Source organism: Heteronotia binoei, chromosome 2 (assembly GCF_032191835.1).
Source record: "Heteronotia binoei isolate CCM8104 ecotype False Entrance Well chromosome 2, APGP_CSIRO_Hbin_v1, whole genome shotgun sequence".
NCBI classification, from domain to species: Eukaryota; Metazoa; Chordata; class Lepidosauria; order Squamata; family Gekkonidae; genus Heteronotia; species Heteronotia binoei.
Genome location: NC_083224.1, coordinates 41107962 through 41126446, shown reverse-complemented (window position 1 = coordinate 41126446; position 18485 = coordinate 41107962). Strand labels below are relative to the sequence as shown.

General features: G+C 40.8%; 1 protein-coding gene across 3 annotated transcripts in view; it reads right to left on the bottom strand.

Moving 5' to 3' along the window:
- The window catches only part of SULF2 (sulfatase 2), a 448960-nt gene that overhangs the window by 57440 nt on the left and 373035 nt on the right, over nt 1-18485 (bottom strand). For all 3 annotated transcript variants that reach the window (XM_060230836.1, XM_060230837.1, XM_060230835.1), the window contains 3 exons: nt 18106-18275; nt 10802-10952; nt 8026-8201 (listed from right to left, as the gene is read on the bottom strand). In XM_060230836.1, the coding sequence (XP_060086819.1) occupies nt 8026-8201; nt 10802-10952; nt 18106-18275 (497 nt within the window). The remainder of the gene's footprint in view (nt 1-8025; nt 8202-10801; nt 10953-18105; nt 18276-18485) is intronic.

Here is an 18485-nt window from a genome sequence, read left to right as displayed (position 1 = left end):
TTAAAATATAACTATGAACATAGTACAAATGTACAAACAATCAGTATTTAATTTACTAATGCATATAAAAATGCTAAAATATGATTAAAAACAATGATCGTGTGGTTCAGAATATAAGGTCCTTTCTAGTGTGTCCCAAGGTCATGTAGTGCTTCACAAGTGAGAATATCTGAACCCAGAGGCTGCATCACAGAGCAAGAATTGCTGGCTCCACATGGGAAGCACAGGTAAGGGCCTTAAGTTCTGGGTCATAGAAAAACTGCAAGTATACTCTTCAACATAAATTTGGCTTTTGAACAAAAGGGAGTCCTTCTGGATCTTCATGTTGGATACTCTGGTGCCAAGAAATCTGAATGAAGCAACTGACTGATTGTATGTCTGATGGACATGGCTGCTGTTTAGGATTGTAATTTGCAATAGGCTGATGTAATATTTCCCTCAGGTGTTGCTGATTGCCTCCGTGACATTATTTCTGTTGCATCATTTGCCAACCCCTCACCACACACATACACACACTTTCTATATATGGAGGGGTTGGGTTACTATAATGCTGATTCTTCTCTGGTTGTTCCTGGGCACTCCACTGGAATTTTGAACATATCTGATCTGAGCTATGAAGGTAAATATTGCACTTTTTTTTTTAAATTGGCCATGCATCCCTCTCTTTTTCCTTGATCAATAAGGAGATTTTCTATTCATAATTCTAAGCAATATATTTTATGTGCATTTTAGATCCTTTGGCAAAGGATATAGTCTGCATTTTGATGAGTTGCCCATGCTGGATTACAAGAAAATTTGATACCTCTTACTCCAGAAGTGAACATCTTAGTGTGAGTAAAGGTAGCTCTCCACATTTTATGAATTCTAAAATTTAAATTAATTCTATTTTCCATCAAACATTATTTTCTTTCTTTTTTCTCATTTCAGGTCTATTTGTATGATCAATTTTTTGTATTTAATTGTTAAATTAACGGAGTGCTCGGTTTGATCTATACCACTGAGGAAGGCCTTCTTCCAAAACACAATATGGTATAACTTCTTGCATATGTAGCCAATTTTTTTGTTCAGTCGCACACTCGATTCTGACTCTTTGTGACTCCATGGACCAAGTCATGCCAGGCCCTCCTGTCTTCCACCATCCTCCAAAGTCTGCTCAAATTTGTGCTAGTTACATTAGTAATGCTATCCAGCCATTTCATCTTTTGCCATCCCCTTCTTTTGTCTGCTGTCTTTCCCAGCATCAGGATCTTCTCCAGTGAATGCTCCCTTCTCATTTGGTGGCCAAAGTATTTGAGTTTCAGCTTCAGCATCTGACCTTCCAGGGAACAGTCAGGGATGATTTCCCTTAGGGCTGATTTGATCTTCTTGCAGTCTAAGGGACTCTCAAGATTCTTCTCCAGCACCACAGCTCTCAGCCTTCCTTATGTAGTCGATATGTTCTTTTGAACCTGCATTTTTGTAAACTGATACTTGTCTTGATACTCAGATTAGGTATTGATATGCTGAACCACATGATTGTTTTTAATCATATTTTAGCATTTCTATAGACGTGAAGCTGACATGGTAATTGGTGTTTCCCTCTTTCTGGAAACAATGGCTCAAAGTTTGCATCAGTTTCACATCTAATACATCCCCTCCTGGAGTATGTGCAGGCATGACTTAGCCCATTTCTTTAAAGGGATTGCCTATGATTTATCGAGTCTTTTCAGGCTTTGATTTATGTGAACATAACAGAAAAAGGTTTAAGACTCTCAGGCACCAAAGTGGCAGACTCCTGCAGGACATCATTGGTTTGTGATTTAAAATGCTACCACATCTCAGGATCAAAAAGGGTTCAGAGGAAACTGATTCTTCTCAAGGCTAAGAGTATGTCTGAGTAAAAACTTCTGCACTTTTTGCTTGGCACTTGGTGCACCAAGGAGAAGTCCAGAAAGTAGATGAACTGGGCAATTAAGATAAACAGGTACTCTTATTTCAGCTATGTAAATCTGTAGATCCTAGGTTTCTTCCATCTGTAATGCAGAAAGGGAAGCAGGGAGAGCCAGTTTGGTGTGGTGGTTAAATGTGTGGACTCTTATCTAGGAGAACTGGGTTTGATTCCCCACATCTCCACTTGCAGCTGCTGGAATAGCCTTTGGTCTATTCCCAATAGAGGAATTAATGACCTCTAAAATGCCCTGTCATTGTGGCTTCCTTTACTGAGTCAATCCATCTCATCTTGGGTCTCCCTGTTTTCTTACTGCCTTCGACTTTGCCTAGCATTATTGTCTTTTGCATTATGTCTTGTCTTCTCAAGTCAATACCCACCATAAAATGATTACTCTCATTAAGTATTTGAAGGGTTGTCACTCGGAGGAGGGCAGTGAGCTGTTCCTGATGGCAACAGAGGAGAAGACTCACAATAATGGGTTTAGATTAAGGGAGGGAAGGACCAGCTGGATAGTAGGAAATTTTTTGTTACTGTGAGAGTTGTTCATCAGTGGAATCAGCTACCTTGGGAGGTGGTGAGCTCCCCCTTACTGGCAGTCTTTAAGCAATGGCTGGACAAACACTTGTCTGGGATTCTCAAGCGTGATTCTGCACTGAGCAGGGGGTTGGACTAGATGGCTTTTATGGCTCCTTCCAACTTTATGATTCTCTGATTCTATGAGCGTGTACCTAAGAGTTGCTCAAACATGCACAGGCTCTTCAGGAGTTCAGTGGTAAAGAAATGGCTCCCTGAAGATAGAAAACTACATACCTAATGCTAATTATTCAAGCTGGGTGGGGGAGGGCGGATCAAGGTGTATTAATCAGCTGTGGTGTAGTAGTTAAGAAGAGTGGACTCTAATCTGGAGAACCATGTTTGATTCCCCTCTCCTCCACATACAGTCAGCTGGGTGACCTTGGCCAGTCACAGTTCTCTCAGAGCTCTCTCAGCCTCACCTACTTCACAGGGTGTCTGTTATGGGACAGGAAGGGTAAGCCATTCTGAGACTCCTTCAGGTAGTGAAGGGCAGGTTATAAAACCAACTCTTCTTCTTCTTTGGTTTAGCGGTTAAGTGTGTGGACTCTAATCTGGGAGAACTGGGTTTGATTCCCCACTCCTCCATGTGCACCTGTTGGTATGACCTTGGGTCAGTCATAGCTTTCAGAAGTGTTCTCTCAAGAGCAGTTCTGTCAAAACTCTGTCAGCCCTGTCTACCTCACAGGGTGTCTGTTGTGGAGAGGAGAAGGGAAAGGAGATTGTAAACCACTCTGAGTGAAGGGTAGGGTACAAATCCCATCTCCTCCTCCTCCTCTTCTGATAAAATGAAGTCTTAAAAGTTTGATTTCCACTACAACACAGCAACTTAACTAAGCCTGTTGGACCAGTTCACCAAGCCTCCATTGCTACCCCTTCCTTTGCGCCTCTTGCCACTAGTCCATAAATGGCTGGGATCCCATGACTGTTCTGCATGTGCTGGACAGCCTCTCTTGCACAGTGCATCTCATCTACTAATAATTCTGCTTGCGCAAGATAAATGTTTTTCAATAAGCCCTTGCACAAAGCACAAATGCCAGCAGTAGAGGAAACATACTCCACTGCAGAGGCTGTCAAGCGCACAAGAAATGCAGTCATAAGATCCAAGGCACTGTCTAAGATACGATTCTATTGCTGCACATGAGCCAATGCACAGCATAGTAAGAATGCAGGATGAGCAAGACTGGAATGCCGCTTGGAGGGACTACTCGGAAGCGTTTGCATGCATGACAGCCATTGACAGCTTTCCAGAATAGCAAGCCAAGCAATGTCCCATACCAGCCTTCATCAGCTGGGGGAAGGTGTTGTCTGCAGATGAACGAGACAGCGAGAGCCAACTTAAAGAGCTTTTTTTCCTGTCTTAGGTAGGGCATGGAGAAGACACTGCTGAATGAGTGTTCCAAAATTGTTTGATATATTTCTTCAATTCATGCAGGAAACCAGCTGTGCCAGAAGCAGCATGGGAACCTGGACACATGCACAATTTCTGGCACGGCAGGAATCCCTGGAATTCAATTGCCCCGGGCAGTTTTGTAGTCTGCCACTGTTGTAAGACTGTACAAGTGCATGATTGTAGGTAGTCAGGGGAATATTAGGCTAAGGGGATGCATTGTAGTGGCCAAGAGGAGGCCAAGAATGACATAGCTAAAAAAACCCTGGCTATCTCCCAAGTACTCAGAGGTCACTGGGATTTGCAATTACAAATGACTTCTAATAATCTCTATACGCTTTTGCACTATCCTTCAAGTCATCCCTATTGGGGTATTTTGTATTTCCTGCCTACAATGTCACAATGCATTTATGTTGGAAATTAAAAGATTATATTATCTACATTTTTTTTTTAAAAAAACTGCATCTTTGCAGCAATCTTAATCTTGCTTGCTTGTGCCATTTCTGTAAGCTAAAAGGAAAAAGAAACTAAGGGTGGGAAAATGTGAGCACTAATTATGTTAATATATGCAAACTGGTATACATTAAAGTTTCCATACTGTGGCACTGTGTCCAAAATAATTGCTTCATTGCAAATATTTGCTATTAAAATAATTACTTAGAAAGTATATTTACATAATTTCTCAGCTGATCAAAGCTACCATTTTAATTAACAGTCGTGCTCTGTATTCCTGTATGTCACTGACAAACTGCTTGTAACTGTTTAATCTCAAAGGAGAAACCAAGGAGACCCTTTTGCGTCTTTATTTGGCAGGGAGGAGGGTAAATGGAACATCAAGTAAATATTGCATGAGTTTCTCTTAAGAGAACAGGGATTTCACTGTATTAATTAATTAACATCAGATAACAGCGATACACTAAGGCAGTAAACATTATACAATATTATTACTTACGAACATCATGGCTTGGACTAGAATTTAGTTGAAGGACTGTACCTTTCATCACAATGACATTCAGAATTTTGGAGAAGTTTGATATTTTCCCCAAACGCTTCCCATGGGGAAAAGGTAGATTCTAACTCCATCATGCATGTGGGGCTAACTAGTGGTTGTATGTATAGGGACAACCAGTGAAAAAAGGAATAGGATGGATACACTTTGAGTTCTCTCTCTTCTTTCTCTCATTATCACAGAGGATACTGCAATGTAAATACCCTTTGAGCTCCATCACTGCTTCCTAATTTTGCAAGAAAGGTGTATAATTGTATGCAGAAGGAAAAATGTCAATGGAAATCTGCTAATCATCCTACACTACTATAGAGCTTTACAGAGAGGTGTTGTCAGACAAGGCATTCTTTTGTAAAAGAGTCTAGGAAACCTGGTGTGGAATGCTCCTTAGTTATTCTGTAAAAAACAATGTATTCTCCCTCCCCCTAACCAACTTCTTCTATTTTATAGTTTCTTAAAAAATGTAAGTACCCCAATGAACTAATATTATCCGAACCCAAATTGGTAGAGGGAAGAGAAAAGGAATGAAAACATATGAAATTGTATTGCCATAATGAAGCATTCATTCTAAAGATCTGTGGTCATTTTGTCACTCTAAAACAATGTATAGTTCAATTTTTTCAAAAAAGGAAACATTGATTTGCTGCAGGGGTGTTGAACTCATTTGTTACAAGGGTTGGATCTTATATGGGACTTTGTGGGGTTGGGCCATGCATATCATAAAATGTAATGCCTGGTATCAGACATACAGACTTTATGTCTTTATATTACGTTTGCAATAAAAAAGGCCAATGCCATGCTGGGAATTATTAGGAAGGGAATTGAAAACAAATCAGCCAGTATCATAATGCCCCTGTATAAATCGATGGTGCGGTCTCATTTGGAGTACTGTGTGCAGTTCTGGTCGCCGCACCTCAAAAAGGATATTATAGCTTTAGAGAAGGTGCAGAGAAGGGCAACTAGAATGATTAAAGGGCTGGAGCACTTTCCCTATGAAGAAAGGTTGAAACGCTTGGGACTCTTTAGCTTGGAGAAACGTCGACTGCGGGGTGACATGATAGAGGTTTACAAGATAATGCATGGAATGGAGAAAGTAGAGAAAGAAGTACTTTTCTCCCTTTCTCACAATACAAGAACTCGTGGGCATTCGATGAAATTGCTGAGCAGACAGGTTAAAACGGATAAAAGGAAGTACTTCTTCACCCAAAGGGTGATTAACATGTGGAATTCACTGCCACAGGAGGTGGTGGCGGCCACAAGTATAGCCACCTTCAAGAGGTGTTTAGATAAAAATATGGAGCACAGGTCCATCAGTGGCTATTAGCCACAGTGTATGTGTGTATATAACATTTTTTGCCACTGTGTGACACAGAGTGTTGGACTTGATGGGCCGTTGGCCTGATCCAACATGGCTTCTCTTATGTTCTTATGTTCTTATGAAGGATACAGAGAAACAGAATTAAAGGTATTATTTTTACTTAAAATACAAACATACTTAAAACTCTTGCAATGTTTTGTTTAAAATGAAAGGTGAGGGCAATGCCATTTAAAAAATAAAACATCAAGAAAAAATACAAGGATCACAGCAGAAACTAAAAATATGAACCCCAAAAAATAAAATGTTCTGTGCTTAGGAAAATATGAATGCCTGGACATTGCAAGCTTTTCTCCTTGTCTCTAGGCCTACTCAGATTGGCAATGTCTCTTCAGTGTATATCCACCTTTGGCTGTGAGTTCCCAGGTTAGAGTACTCACTAGGCAACAGTTCTAAGGTCCATTCAGCAGAGATATGCTGGCTCAAAGCATCAGCGCTTTATTTGCAAGGTCACACAACTCCAGCAAGGAACATCTTCTAACTAACCGTATAAATGCTGAAAAGTGAAACTGAGTCCACTCCATAAAAATATATTGCAGCACAGACAAAGCTGTAAGGAAAACATGGAATGGATTTTCCATTAAAGTCTCTTTGTGCAGATAGACTACTCCCAGAGACCTTAATGGAAAATCCATTCTACATTTGCTTTGCAGCTTTGCAAGCCCACAATTGCTTCCTGATTCAGCCTGCAAAGACAAAGAAGAAAGAGACGGGAACTTTGGGAGCCTCTGAGCTTCAAAGGGTGAGGACAGGAGTGGGGAGGGGGAAGAAAAGAGCCCTGCAGGTTTGATTAAAGCTCTGGGTGGGCCAGGTGTGGCCCATGGGCCAGACATTTGACACCCCTGATTTACCTCATATATCATAACCAGCAATCTGTTCTGACAGTTTAACGCAGAAAGTGCTTAATAATTTTATTTCATTTAGCCTTACAACCTGCTGTAATGTTGTTATTTGTATCTATTTTTTAGTGCCTGAGGAACAGAGGCCTCCCAGGGCGTTAATGGCTAAATTGGGATTTAAAAGAAATGAATCAAATTCCACATTATCCCAGTATGCCTTCTAAAATTTCTAAGCAGCAAAGAATATTGGTCTGTGTCATGAGCCCTGACGAGGAGGAGCTGGAAGGATTAACAGATCTGGAAGAGTTGCCAGCCAGTTCCTCAGTTGAACAAACAGCAGCTGGCCCATCAAGCACTTTCTAGGCACCAGTGTCAGCTGTTGATGATCTATCTCCTCCAAGCTCTCCTCCTCCCATCTCAAGAGTTCAAAGCAGGCTCCGGAAAGAACTTTCAGAGCAAAGACATGAGTCACGCCGATGCTTCAGATCTCTCAGCCCTGAGTTCTAGCAGAGTCACTGCCACCCAGGGAGGAGGCTGATTGAGTCCCATATAGCTCCCACCCAGGACCTGGTAATCTTGTGGAAGCAACAAGTCTATTCTCTGGTTTGCATCCATGCTTCTTCCTGATCCTGACCTGCTTGATTTCCTTGGCACCCTGACCTTTTGGCTTTTGGACACTGACTTCTGATTCCAGTTTGTGATTCTGCATTGGTGACTTGGCTCTTGCTTAACTTCCTGGACTTTGACCTTGGACTGGCTTTGGACTCCTGCCTGCCTGCACCCTGAGAACGTGACAGTCTGAGTGTCATAAGACTGCAAGAAAGACTGTGAACAGAACAAGGTAAAAAACAAAAAAAATCTTACAAAGGCCATGCAGAACTAAGAAGATAGTTATAAACTCAATGAACTTACAAGGATCCTGCCTCCACATTAGGACCGCGAATATAAAAAGGAACTCTGATGTCAAATTCATATGGCATGGATTTTCCTTTCACCAGCCCAAATTGTCCAATATGATAGCCATGATCTGCAGTATATATTACATACGTATTATCCAGTTCACCTGTTTCGATCAATGTATTATAGATCTGAAAACAAAAGAGAATGAACATTCCATATTTTTTTAAAAATGACAATCTTATGCACGTGGTTAGTCTTTACGGTGCTACGGGACCCTTACTCTTTTCTACAGCACAAGATATTAAGCCTTCAGGAGAGTGAAAGATAAAACTGTCTAACAAGAGGGCAACAACAGACAACTACTGTTCCTATTTGAGTCAGAAATTAAATTTGTTCAGAGATCTGTTCAGATAAATTTCCAAACTAAAGGAAATTTCAGACCCTGTCTACTTATCAAACTCCCTGAACAATTTACATAAGAGAGAGAGAAAGAGAGAAAGAGAGAAAGAGAGAAAGAGAGAAAGAGAGAAAGAAAGAAAGAAAGAAAGAAAGAAAGAAAGAAAGAAAGAAAGAAAGAAAGAAAGAAATGAACATTAAAAAAAAAAAAGTTAAGCAAGTGCCAGAACAGGATTAGGTCTTTGATAATCCTGACATTATATCTTGTGTTTTTGGTGTTTTCCCCTTTTTTTGTTGGGCAATTTAAAAAATGTATTTAAAATATTTGTGAGCTGCATTTTTACCTTACAGGAATTCAAGGTGGCTTACAACACAAACCACAATAAAACACAATAAAATACATAAAACCACTAATTTGAAAGTAATAATTTAAGGCTGCCAGTAGGCAGAAGAACTAAAATTGACTGAATACTGTCCTGAATAAAATTGTCTTCAGCTGCCTCTTAAAGGTGGAACGCAAGAGGGTCAGGCATACCTCCTCGGGGAGGCTGTTCCATAACCATGCAGCTGCCATGGAAAAGGTCCTCTCTCAGGTACTCAGCTTCTTTGGTCGATGGGACAGTCAAGAGGGCCTCTACCTGTGATCTTAGTACCTGAGCAGGGATGTATGGGAGAAGGAGGACCTTCAGATATTCCAATTCCAAACCATGTAGGACTTTAAAGGTTAACATCAACACCTTGAATTGGGTTTGGAAGGGGATCAGAAGCCATGCAACTGCTGTATTACTGGGGTCAAATCAGTCCAACACTCTTAAAAGAAAACAAAATAAATAAGGCTGTATCTTAACAGTTTCCTGTACTACAGTCTACATGACTTAATACTGAAAGGATGAAGGCAAAACTTAACATGCTTAGAATGGTAGGAATGAACTGCAAGTGTTCTCATTACATTCAGTACAAGTGTACTTTTCCTTCAAGGACTGTGATCTTAGTTCTGCAAGTATGAGGTAGAAGTCAGCTATACTATGCACAGCAATAATTGGCTGACATTTGCAAAGTCATTAAGAAACTTCTCTTAAAACATAGTCCTCTCACAACATGGATCTTCTAGTGACCCAATGAACTCAGGTTACTTAAAATGAAGCAAGTATCTATCCTTAATCCTCACGGAATATACTAAAGTTAGTATGAATTTCATTTGGTTCAAAGGGCCAAATTACTCACCACTTACTGTAACTAGCTCACAAAACCTAATAGCTGACTGAGTTTTATAATTATAGAGTTATAGCAGTTTTGCTTTCCTCAATTAGCACATAGTGGGCAAAGCATATGTTCCCCTAAAAATGCAGACAAGAATCTCTACTACTTTCCTTAAAAATCCGTCTTTCTTTGGGAAGTAAGGTGTGAAAACTAAGACATATTACGGTGACCCAGATACCTCCTCGTTTGATTTAGAAAAGCAGGTCAAGACACAACTATTTTGGGAATGTGCTTGTGACAAAGCATGAGGTTAAGTTTGACTAGCTGAATGGATTTTTAAAAAATTCATCAAGGCTCCTTGTAATTACAAGTTCAATTCCACCAAGCTCACTTGGGGTTAAAATAAATCAAGCCATCTCTTTAGGCAAGTTACACCATGGAAGGCTCCCCCCCCCCTCCGTGCGCATGCAGTAGCACTTGAGAGAGATTACATCTTCCCTGAGCAAACCACCAATCAGCAATAATGGTAATCATCATAATCACTAGCAGGCTGATGAAGGGTCTTTATATAATCTTAACCTCTCCTTCTTAGGATGCTTAAATCACAAACAACATGCTTTTTTAAAACACACACACACCAACAATGGGTGATTAGAAGCAATAAATTGTTTCACCTCCGTGTTAAGACGGGCAGCTTTACAAAGCTTAGAAACAAGCACATCAATTTTCACTAAAGGAACTGGCTGGGATGAATGCTGCCTCCATTCAGAGGCTCAGCTAGCTAGCACTGTGAGATTCTTACTCACTAATATTATATGCCGTAGACTCGATTTCGAGCTAACTGCCAATCTATGAATAATCTACAAAGCAGGTTTATACTAAACTGGCAGCCAGGGTTGCTAGGTCCGACTCAGCAAATATCTGGGGACTTTGGGGGTGGAGCCAGGAGCAAGGTTGTGACAAGCATGATTGAACTCCAAAGGGAGTTCTGATCATCACATTTAAAGGGACTGCACAACTTTTAAATGCCTTCTCTCCACTGGATATAAAGATGAGACTGGAGCAGCTCAGTCTTATAAAAAAAATGACAGTCTTGGAATTATGCAATTTATGTTTAGTGTTTGCAGATCTGAACTCACATCTTGGATGGACAACCACATCAAGGCTTGGGGAATGGGATGAGAGGTCTTACCGCCTCCATAGAGTCATCCACAGACATGAGAGTTTGAAGGCGTTTCTGCTGCAGCATATTGGTGAATTCCATGTGAATAGGTTTCATGGGTCCAGTGTACCTCATGATCCAATGCTTGTCTGGATTTGGAGCATAGTTGTAGCTGGGAGTGCTAGAGACAGAAGTAATGAATAAATGTCAATGAAACATACCTATCCCTTATGCTTACCCTGTTCTACCAATGCTACAGATGGATCCAGAGATTCTGCATAAGCATAAAACATAACAAAAAACATGGTACCGGGTAGAGACCTTAAGAAACTTTCATTTTCTAAAAGTAAGCCTCTAAGCTTCATAACTGTGAAGACACACTTGAAAATATGTGAGAAGGCTTAACAAAGCATCAGAAACCAAAGGGGAACTGGCTTTCATGTCCCCAGCCTCTTTCCATTGTCATGACTTGCTGAAACCGAATGAATCCTGCGAGTCAGGCAGATTTACTCTGTTGGTGTAACTCAGATTGCAGAAAGCAGCTGGGAACAGAAGTTGGGTTTTCAGGGGTGGAGGGGAGGGCATACTTATCCTTGACTATAGTAGGGCAGAGAATATGGCATCATGTGTGTGTCTATTTTTATTTTTTATTTTATTCGGGTTTTTTAGCCTGCCCTTCCTGTAAAACAGGTTCAGTTGGCAGGTTCTTGCACATCTTTTAAAAAAGTGTGCACTATGGGTTGGAGCCCATTATCCAGGAGCAGAAGAATGGCAGATCTTTCTGTGTTCCCCTCCAGTCACCATTTTGACTTCAGAAATGCTGATTTCCAAAGCTGTAAGAACAACTTTAAAGAGCCCCATGGCGCAGAGTGTTTAAGCTGCAGTACTGCAGTCCTAAGCTCTGCTCATGACCTGAGTTTGATCCCCGGTGGATGCTGGGTTTTCAGGTAGCCGGCTCAAGGTTGACTCAGTCTTCCATCCTTCCGAGGTCGGTAAAATGAGTACCCAGCTTGATGGGGAGAAAGCCTAGATGACTGGGGAAGGCAATGGCAAACCACCCCGTAAAAAGTCTGCCATGAAAAAGTTGTGAAAGCAATGTCACCCCAGAGTCGGAAACGACTGGTGCTTGCACAGGGGACCTTTCCTCAAGAACAACTTTGACAAACAGTCATGTCAGTCAGAAGAGGTCTGACTGAGGAAAAGGGACAGAATCGCTCTCTCTTCCCTCTTCCTTCAAGACAACTCTGCGGGTAGAAGAGGTGACTCACTGAAAAGCACTGATCTTCTGCAATGGAAACAGCACAAGAAGTAAACTGTACTGCATCCTGAGTGAAGGTTGAGTGGAAAACGGTCTTAAGACCCCAGCCACTATATCATCATTCTTCATTTATTTCAAGTACATGCCATGATTTTTTGAGTAACTGAGTACAGATTTATTTATTTGCATCTATTTTTTAATAAATAACAAAAGTAGAGGAAATGAAACCACGGCCAACAGACCCTTATATTTGCTCCCCAGCTTCCTTAGGTCTTTATGCTTTCTGCGGCAAAATGCCCCATTATCTATCAGACTTAACCATTCCAAGTCATCGCAGGGCATTTATGTTGGCTAGACTAAATGCGTTTCCCTCCAAAGTTTTACAAGGGAGATATCATCGAGTCCCTTTAGGCGACAGACTCTGTTCCTGTGGAGCGAATATTCCCGACTCAATTCAGCATATATTGCTTGATTGTTCCTTTGATCATAATCTCCGTAAAGATTTATTTTGTAAGCTTTCTTTCTCCCCAGATTTGTCTATTCTGCCACTCTGTTATTATTTATTGAATGATACTGATGGGGAGGTTAGCGAGGCTGTGGCAAAATTTTTGGCTGATATCCTTAAATTTAAATCTGACCATGTATGAATGTATCTGTAAGCTCGGTTTCATTTTGATTTTATCTCCAATGTTTAAATTTATATTCTGTGTATTTTTATTTGCAACTGTTATGCCATTAAAGGTTTGGTATGGTATGGTATAACAAAAGTATAATGTGTCTAATTGCTGTGGTCTGGCATCAGTGGTAATATGAACACTGTGAATTGGCAAAACTGGATATGCTGATTAGATTCAGAACTCTGGTTCCTTATATATTTCTATCATGGATGTTTGGGAAACATGTTATGTGCTTACATTCATATCATATGCACATAACAGCTGTTTGTGTGACTTTCTGAATGCACGCTCATTCTGATTTTGTAGCAGGAGCTAGTACATTGAGAAATCCAGGGTTTGGAACATAAACTCTGACAAAGGTACATATAAGTATGAAAATAGCCTTTTCATCCATTAGAAGTCTATAAAATGAATCTGCCCAGAGGGGGTGGGATCATGACACTCGGCCACTTCACATGTATTCACTGTAAAACTTGCCTCAACCTTATGAAACCTCAAGAGCAGACACAGAGCTTTCTCGCCATACAAATGGGAAGCCCAATAAAGCATGTAGCCTTCATTCAGGTTTACAGTGCACATTGTAGGTCAAGACAGGACAACTACCACTGGGGTATATCATCATCATACACATATATTGTGTATGCTTTTAAAATGTGGAAAAGGCATAAGATTCCACATGCATACAGTCTACAGCAAACATAGTCTGACTGTATAAATGCTAAATGTGTGAAAAGGGCTACAGTGGTAGGTAGTTCTCCCTGATAGAAATACATTCCTTGAAACAGGGCTAATTCTTCATGGTAAACATTATTTCACTGGTGGCAAAATACTAAACTTCCACAATTTATCTGAAAGTCAGGGACATGGAAATTGCTCTGTTCAAACTAAAACCTATTGCAATAGCGAGTATCATTCAGAGTAAAAGAGAACATATTTCCATATCAGAACATTAGCATTAGGAAGCTAACTCCCTAAACCAGGAAACATGGCTGTACCAATTTGAATCTGCATAGGATGCCATGACTTGGAGAGACTCTTTAGGAATAACTGGATGACTTGGTGGAAAGGCCTTACTGTTTAGCAACTGTGACCCATTTAAGCCTGACTACTGGAGTATTTAAGCTAGGAATGCTAGTATTAAAATGTTTATTACAACTTTAAGTAGCCAGCCAGCCGAGTGAGACTTTGAAAACAAAGTTCCACTCCTATAAGATTCACTTTAGGATGGACGGTGCTGTTAACATTTCCTTGTGCTTGTACAAACATGGTATCCTAACGACCTTAGCAAATTTCTGTCTCGACTCAGTCATGTTAACAGCAAAGAAGGCTGACTAATCCCAAATAGCAAAGGTGGTGGAAGTCTGGGCCCCACCTGACAGTGCATTGGCTAAGGTGGAACCTATGGTAGCAAGCTTCCTCAGACTTTCAGGGCATCAATGGACTCAGAAAGATGTAACTTTGTTTAGAATTAGACTGTGTATTTAGGTCTCAGAGCCTTCTTCAGGAATACAGACATGTGACACCCTTGCAGTTCACAAGCAATATGTAATCCTTGGATTGTCTAAGGCAGGCAATAATACTGGGAGTCTGCCCTTGACTGTTCAACAGAGTAATATCATCTGTCTGTTGCACTTTAGGCTTTCCTCAATTTTCCAGAGTTTCACAGTATTTAGAAATGAAGCAGCTGTAGATGCTGGCCAGCAAAGAGAGTTTAACTGGCATTGTCAAAATGCATATTTGGTGTACATTTGTACTCTGCAGAGTACAAATCGAAGTGGGAGGGGTATAACCAGGTCCTGTTGTCAAATTACTTTTTGACTGGCAAACATTCTGTTTGATTTATGCACTGATTTGCTTCTGAAATAAAATTTGAAGTTAAAAAGGTGAATTGCAGTGGTTCAGTTCTAGCACTGCCAGTTCCCAACTGGGGGTGGAGCTGGGGAGATGAGAAACCTCCGGAGAGTATAATGCCACAGATCAGCAACTAACAAGGGTGTCTGCATTTGTTAATTACATGAAACCATGAAACTGTAGCCAACTTCAGATCCTGGTTTGACAGACCCTAACTGACCACTGTTAATTCAGCAGCCTGCATTCAGACAATCATGCTAATCATACTTTAAACCGTGGTTTCGTGTCATGTCTGAACTGAGCCAATTGTTTTTGAGAACAGCTTCTTCAAAACAAAACAAAATTCTAAAAGGGGTCTGAGAGGATTCTTCACTTGGGGAGGAAAGATTGCTTATTATTTTCTTTACATTGTGAATGTTCTTTCTGATTTCAGAAGGTTATTGTGGCTGGATAATGACATTGTAGCTTTGAAAATGCTGATGGTTGGAGAAACTGTTGCTATGCAGTGCCCTGAATGCATCTGAAATGCTTGGCAAATTCCTTTCCCAGTCTGCTTTGTGATTTCTTGGCTCAGCTAAAATCTCCCGCTGTTTAATCCATCCAAAGTCCACGATTGTCTTTGATTACTACAAATGTAACCCTCTTATACTTAACAGATTTGTCAGTCTTATGGCCAAATACACAAAGTACAACATTTCTGGAAGCTGAACAAAAATAACCACTTCAAATTCATTCAGAAGAGGGGCGGGGGGGAGACTAAGATCCTGGTTTGTGCTACAATTCTTCATCGACCCTGGAAAAAAGAGTCAGTAAATGCTTGCAGATACAACTACAGTAGCCCTTGGAAAGTCTTCCCAGCACCATCCAAAAAATTAAGTTAAATATGTAGTTTTTCTGAACAGCACGTGGACAATAAAATATGTGCTTATTTAGATCTGGAAAGGATCAGCTTGCATGTTCTGGACTTTGAGTTATTTTAAGCAACCAAGTTATTTACTGCTCATGAAGTCTGCATATTCTGGACCCAGGCATATGTTATTTACTGCCCGTGAATCACTCTTCAACACAGTCAGTAGGGGTGTGGGGGTGAAGGAATTTTTTAGATTCGAATATATTGAAATTTTAATTGTTTATTGTGATTTTATTGTTGTGAGCCACCCTAAGCCTGCTTCAGCAGGGAGGGTGGGTTAGAAATCAAATGAAAATAAATAAATAAATAAATCAACTACCCTTTTGTAACTTGTTTTTGAAGTACATTTGCCCCTCTAATCTTTAGATGAATGCTTTAAGGTGTGTTAAGGCAGCACCTGGTAATGTCCAAGGAAAATAAACATATGATATAATATCACTATGGTCCAAGTTTCTCTACCTGGCCCCAACAACATCCAGTGAAGCTAAATGGAGGCAGGGGCACTGAATTAGATGATGCCAGACCATACAATTTGCTTCTCTCCTGTTTACCAAGATGGAAAGGAAGACAGATTTTTATCTGTTAACCAAGTGAGATAGGAAGACAGGTTTTGTCCATAGCAATGTGACCTTTGCATCACCTTAGGCCATTGGTATGGGACCAAGGTCGGCAGTAATTTCACATTAAGAAATTATTGGAATAAAGAAGTGATCTTAAGCAAGCACATATTTTCTCATTTCAAAAGCTTCTGACAAAAGTTCAAAAAAACATTTATTTATTACATTTATTTGTACCCTGCAGAACTCAAGAGGGCATCCAACATAAATAAATAAAATAACATAAATAACATAATAAAATAGCATAAATAAAATAACAATGATAAAACATGCAAAATACAACAGGGTCTAGACACACACACACAAAATCAGCAATGGTCTCAGTGGGGCTCTGAATTGTGTTAGTTCCCTCAATTTGTTCTCAAATCCGGACCCTGAACCTGTCAGTAGAGGGGGGGGGGGGGGAAGGAATTTTTTAGATTTAGGTATATTGAACCCAAAACAACATTAGGTATTTCCCGGTATTCCTGAATCCCTATACTGATTTGGCATTAGAATTTGGGAAATATTGGAGAAACCTGAATTTTTCTGGCTCCATTATACCCTATGAGTATACCTTATGAGAATCAATTTGGGGCTCTGGTAGGGTTGCCAAGTTCCCCGTGGCCTCTATAGTACTATAGAGTTTTTCTCCCAAATTGTTAGAATGTCTGGCATGCAACACTGCCGGAGTAATGACGTCACTTCTGAGTGATGTCATCGTGCTGGCAATGTAAGGGGAGGATCCCCCTGCTGACCCAATGTGGGCTGGAGGGTTGGGAATCTCCAGGGCAGGAGAACCCCAACCTGGCCTCAGAACTTGGCAGCCCTAGGCTCTGGAAGAGCTGTTTTTTGAGGTAGAGGCACCAAATTTGCAGCATAGCTGCTGGTGCCTCTTCTCAAGAAACCCCCTAAGTTTTCAAAAGTTTGGACAAGCGGGTCCAATTCTATGGGCCCCCAAAGAAGGTGCCCCCATCCCCCAGTCATTTAAAGAGGCTACAGCAGCATGACTCAGCAAGTGAAAGGCATTTAAAGAGACCCTCTTTAAATGCCTTCTCCAAGCTTTGCCACCCACCCTAGCTTTGCTTGGAGAACATATTTAAGGAGAGTCTCTTTAAATGCCTTCACCAAGCTGTGCTGTACTGGCAATGCTACCCGGTGAGTGCACTCAAAAGGCATTTAAAGAGACCACAGGCCTTTAAAATGTCTTCTTATAGCTGCGTCTTTTATTCATTGCACTGGCAATGTCAGGGGAGGATCCCCCCGCTGGCCCAATGTGGGATGGCGGGTTGGGAACCTCCAGGGCAGGAGAACCCCCACCTGGCCTCGGAACTTGGCAGCCCAAGGGTCTGGAAGAGCTATATCAGTAGTCAAAAAGAAACTTTAATTTCTTTTTGGCTTAACCTGCCCCTGAAAAATGCCTGTAATCAGGACCAGATCTGGGGGGGAGGGAAAGAGGGGGGTGCTTGCCCCGGGCGCGGACAGAGGGGGCACCAAATTGGGTATGGAGTCCATTGTATTCTATGAGACCATAAGACAGAATGGCCCAAAAGGGGGCGTCACTTTTTTATTTTGCCTCCCCTCAAAAAACATGTAAATCCGGTCCTGCCTATAATGTATTTGGGTGTGTGTGTTTGAGATAATCCAAACACCACCACCCCCTTCCTGTTACATATATTTATATGAGATCCATTATTTCCTTTGCTTTCAGGTGAGTAGTCCTGAAATGTATCTGAAGAAATGTGCATGCACACAAAATCTTATACCCAGAATTAAATTTGTTGGTCTTAAAAGTGCCTTTTCCCATTACTTTGTAACCCTCAGTCATTCCCCGCCCCCCCCCCCCAAATGGGATAAATTTGCATAATTTCAGTTTCTTATTCAAACAGTGAAATATGGTCCTTGTAAAAATTACAACAATGTTAGACTGTTCTATTTTGGCTGCTTTTGATATACTCGTGCCAAGACCAGTTGGTTTGCAAGAATTTTATGCCAGCATTTGAAAATGCAAAGAACTGGCTTGGGAATTTTTGTTTCCTTACATGTGTTGAGAAGCATTGGGGAAGAGATGAGAGTATTGTGGGGCTGAATCTTCAGGACCGTGAGGGGCTGCATGGCTGAGGACCATCAAAACTGGCCTGTGAGGATACATCTTCTTTGAGATTCGGAAGAAACTAATACTGTCATTGGTGATCAAGTCCGTCAGATAATCCTGAAGAGTGGAAAAAGAGAAAGCTGAATGGTACATCAGTAACAGTCATCTACAGTCCCAGAAAGTAGTCATGTTTTAGCCGCCCTGAGCCCGTTAGGGGAGGGCAGGATATAAATCTGATAAAATAAATAAATAAATATTTTAAAAAGTATGTACACATCAGTAGGATGTATTGATTCGTAATATTTTTTTTAATATTGTCCCATCTAT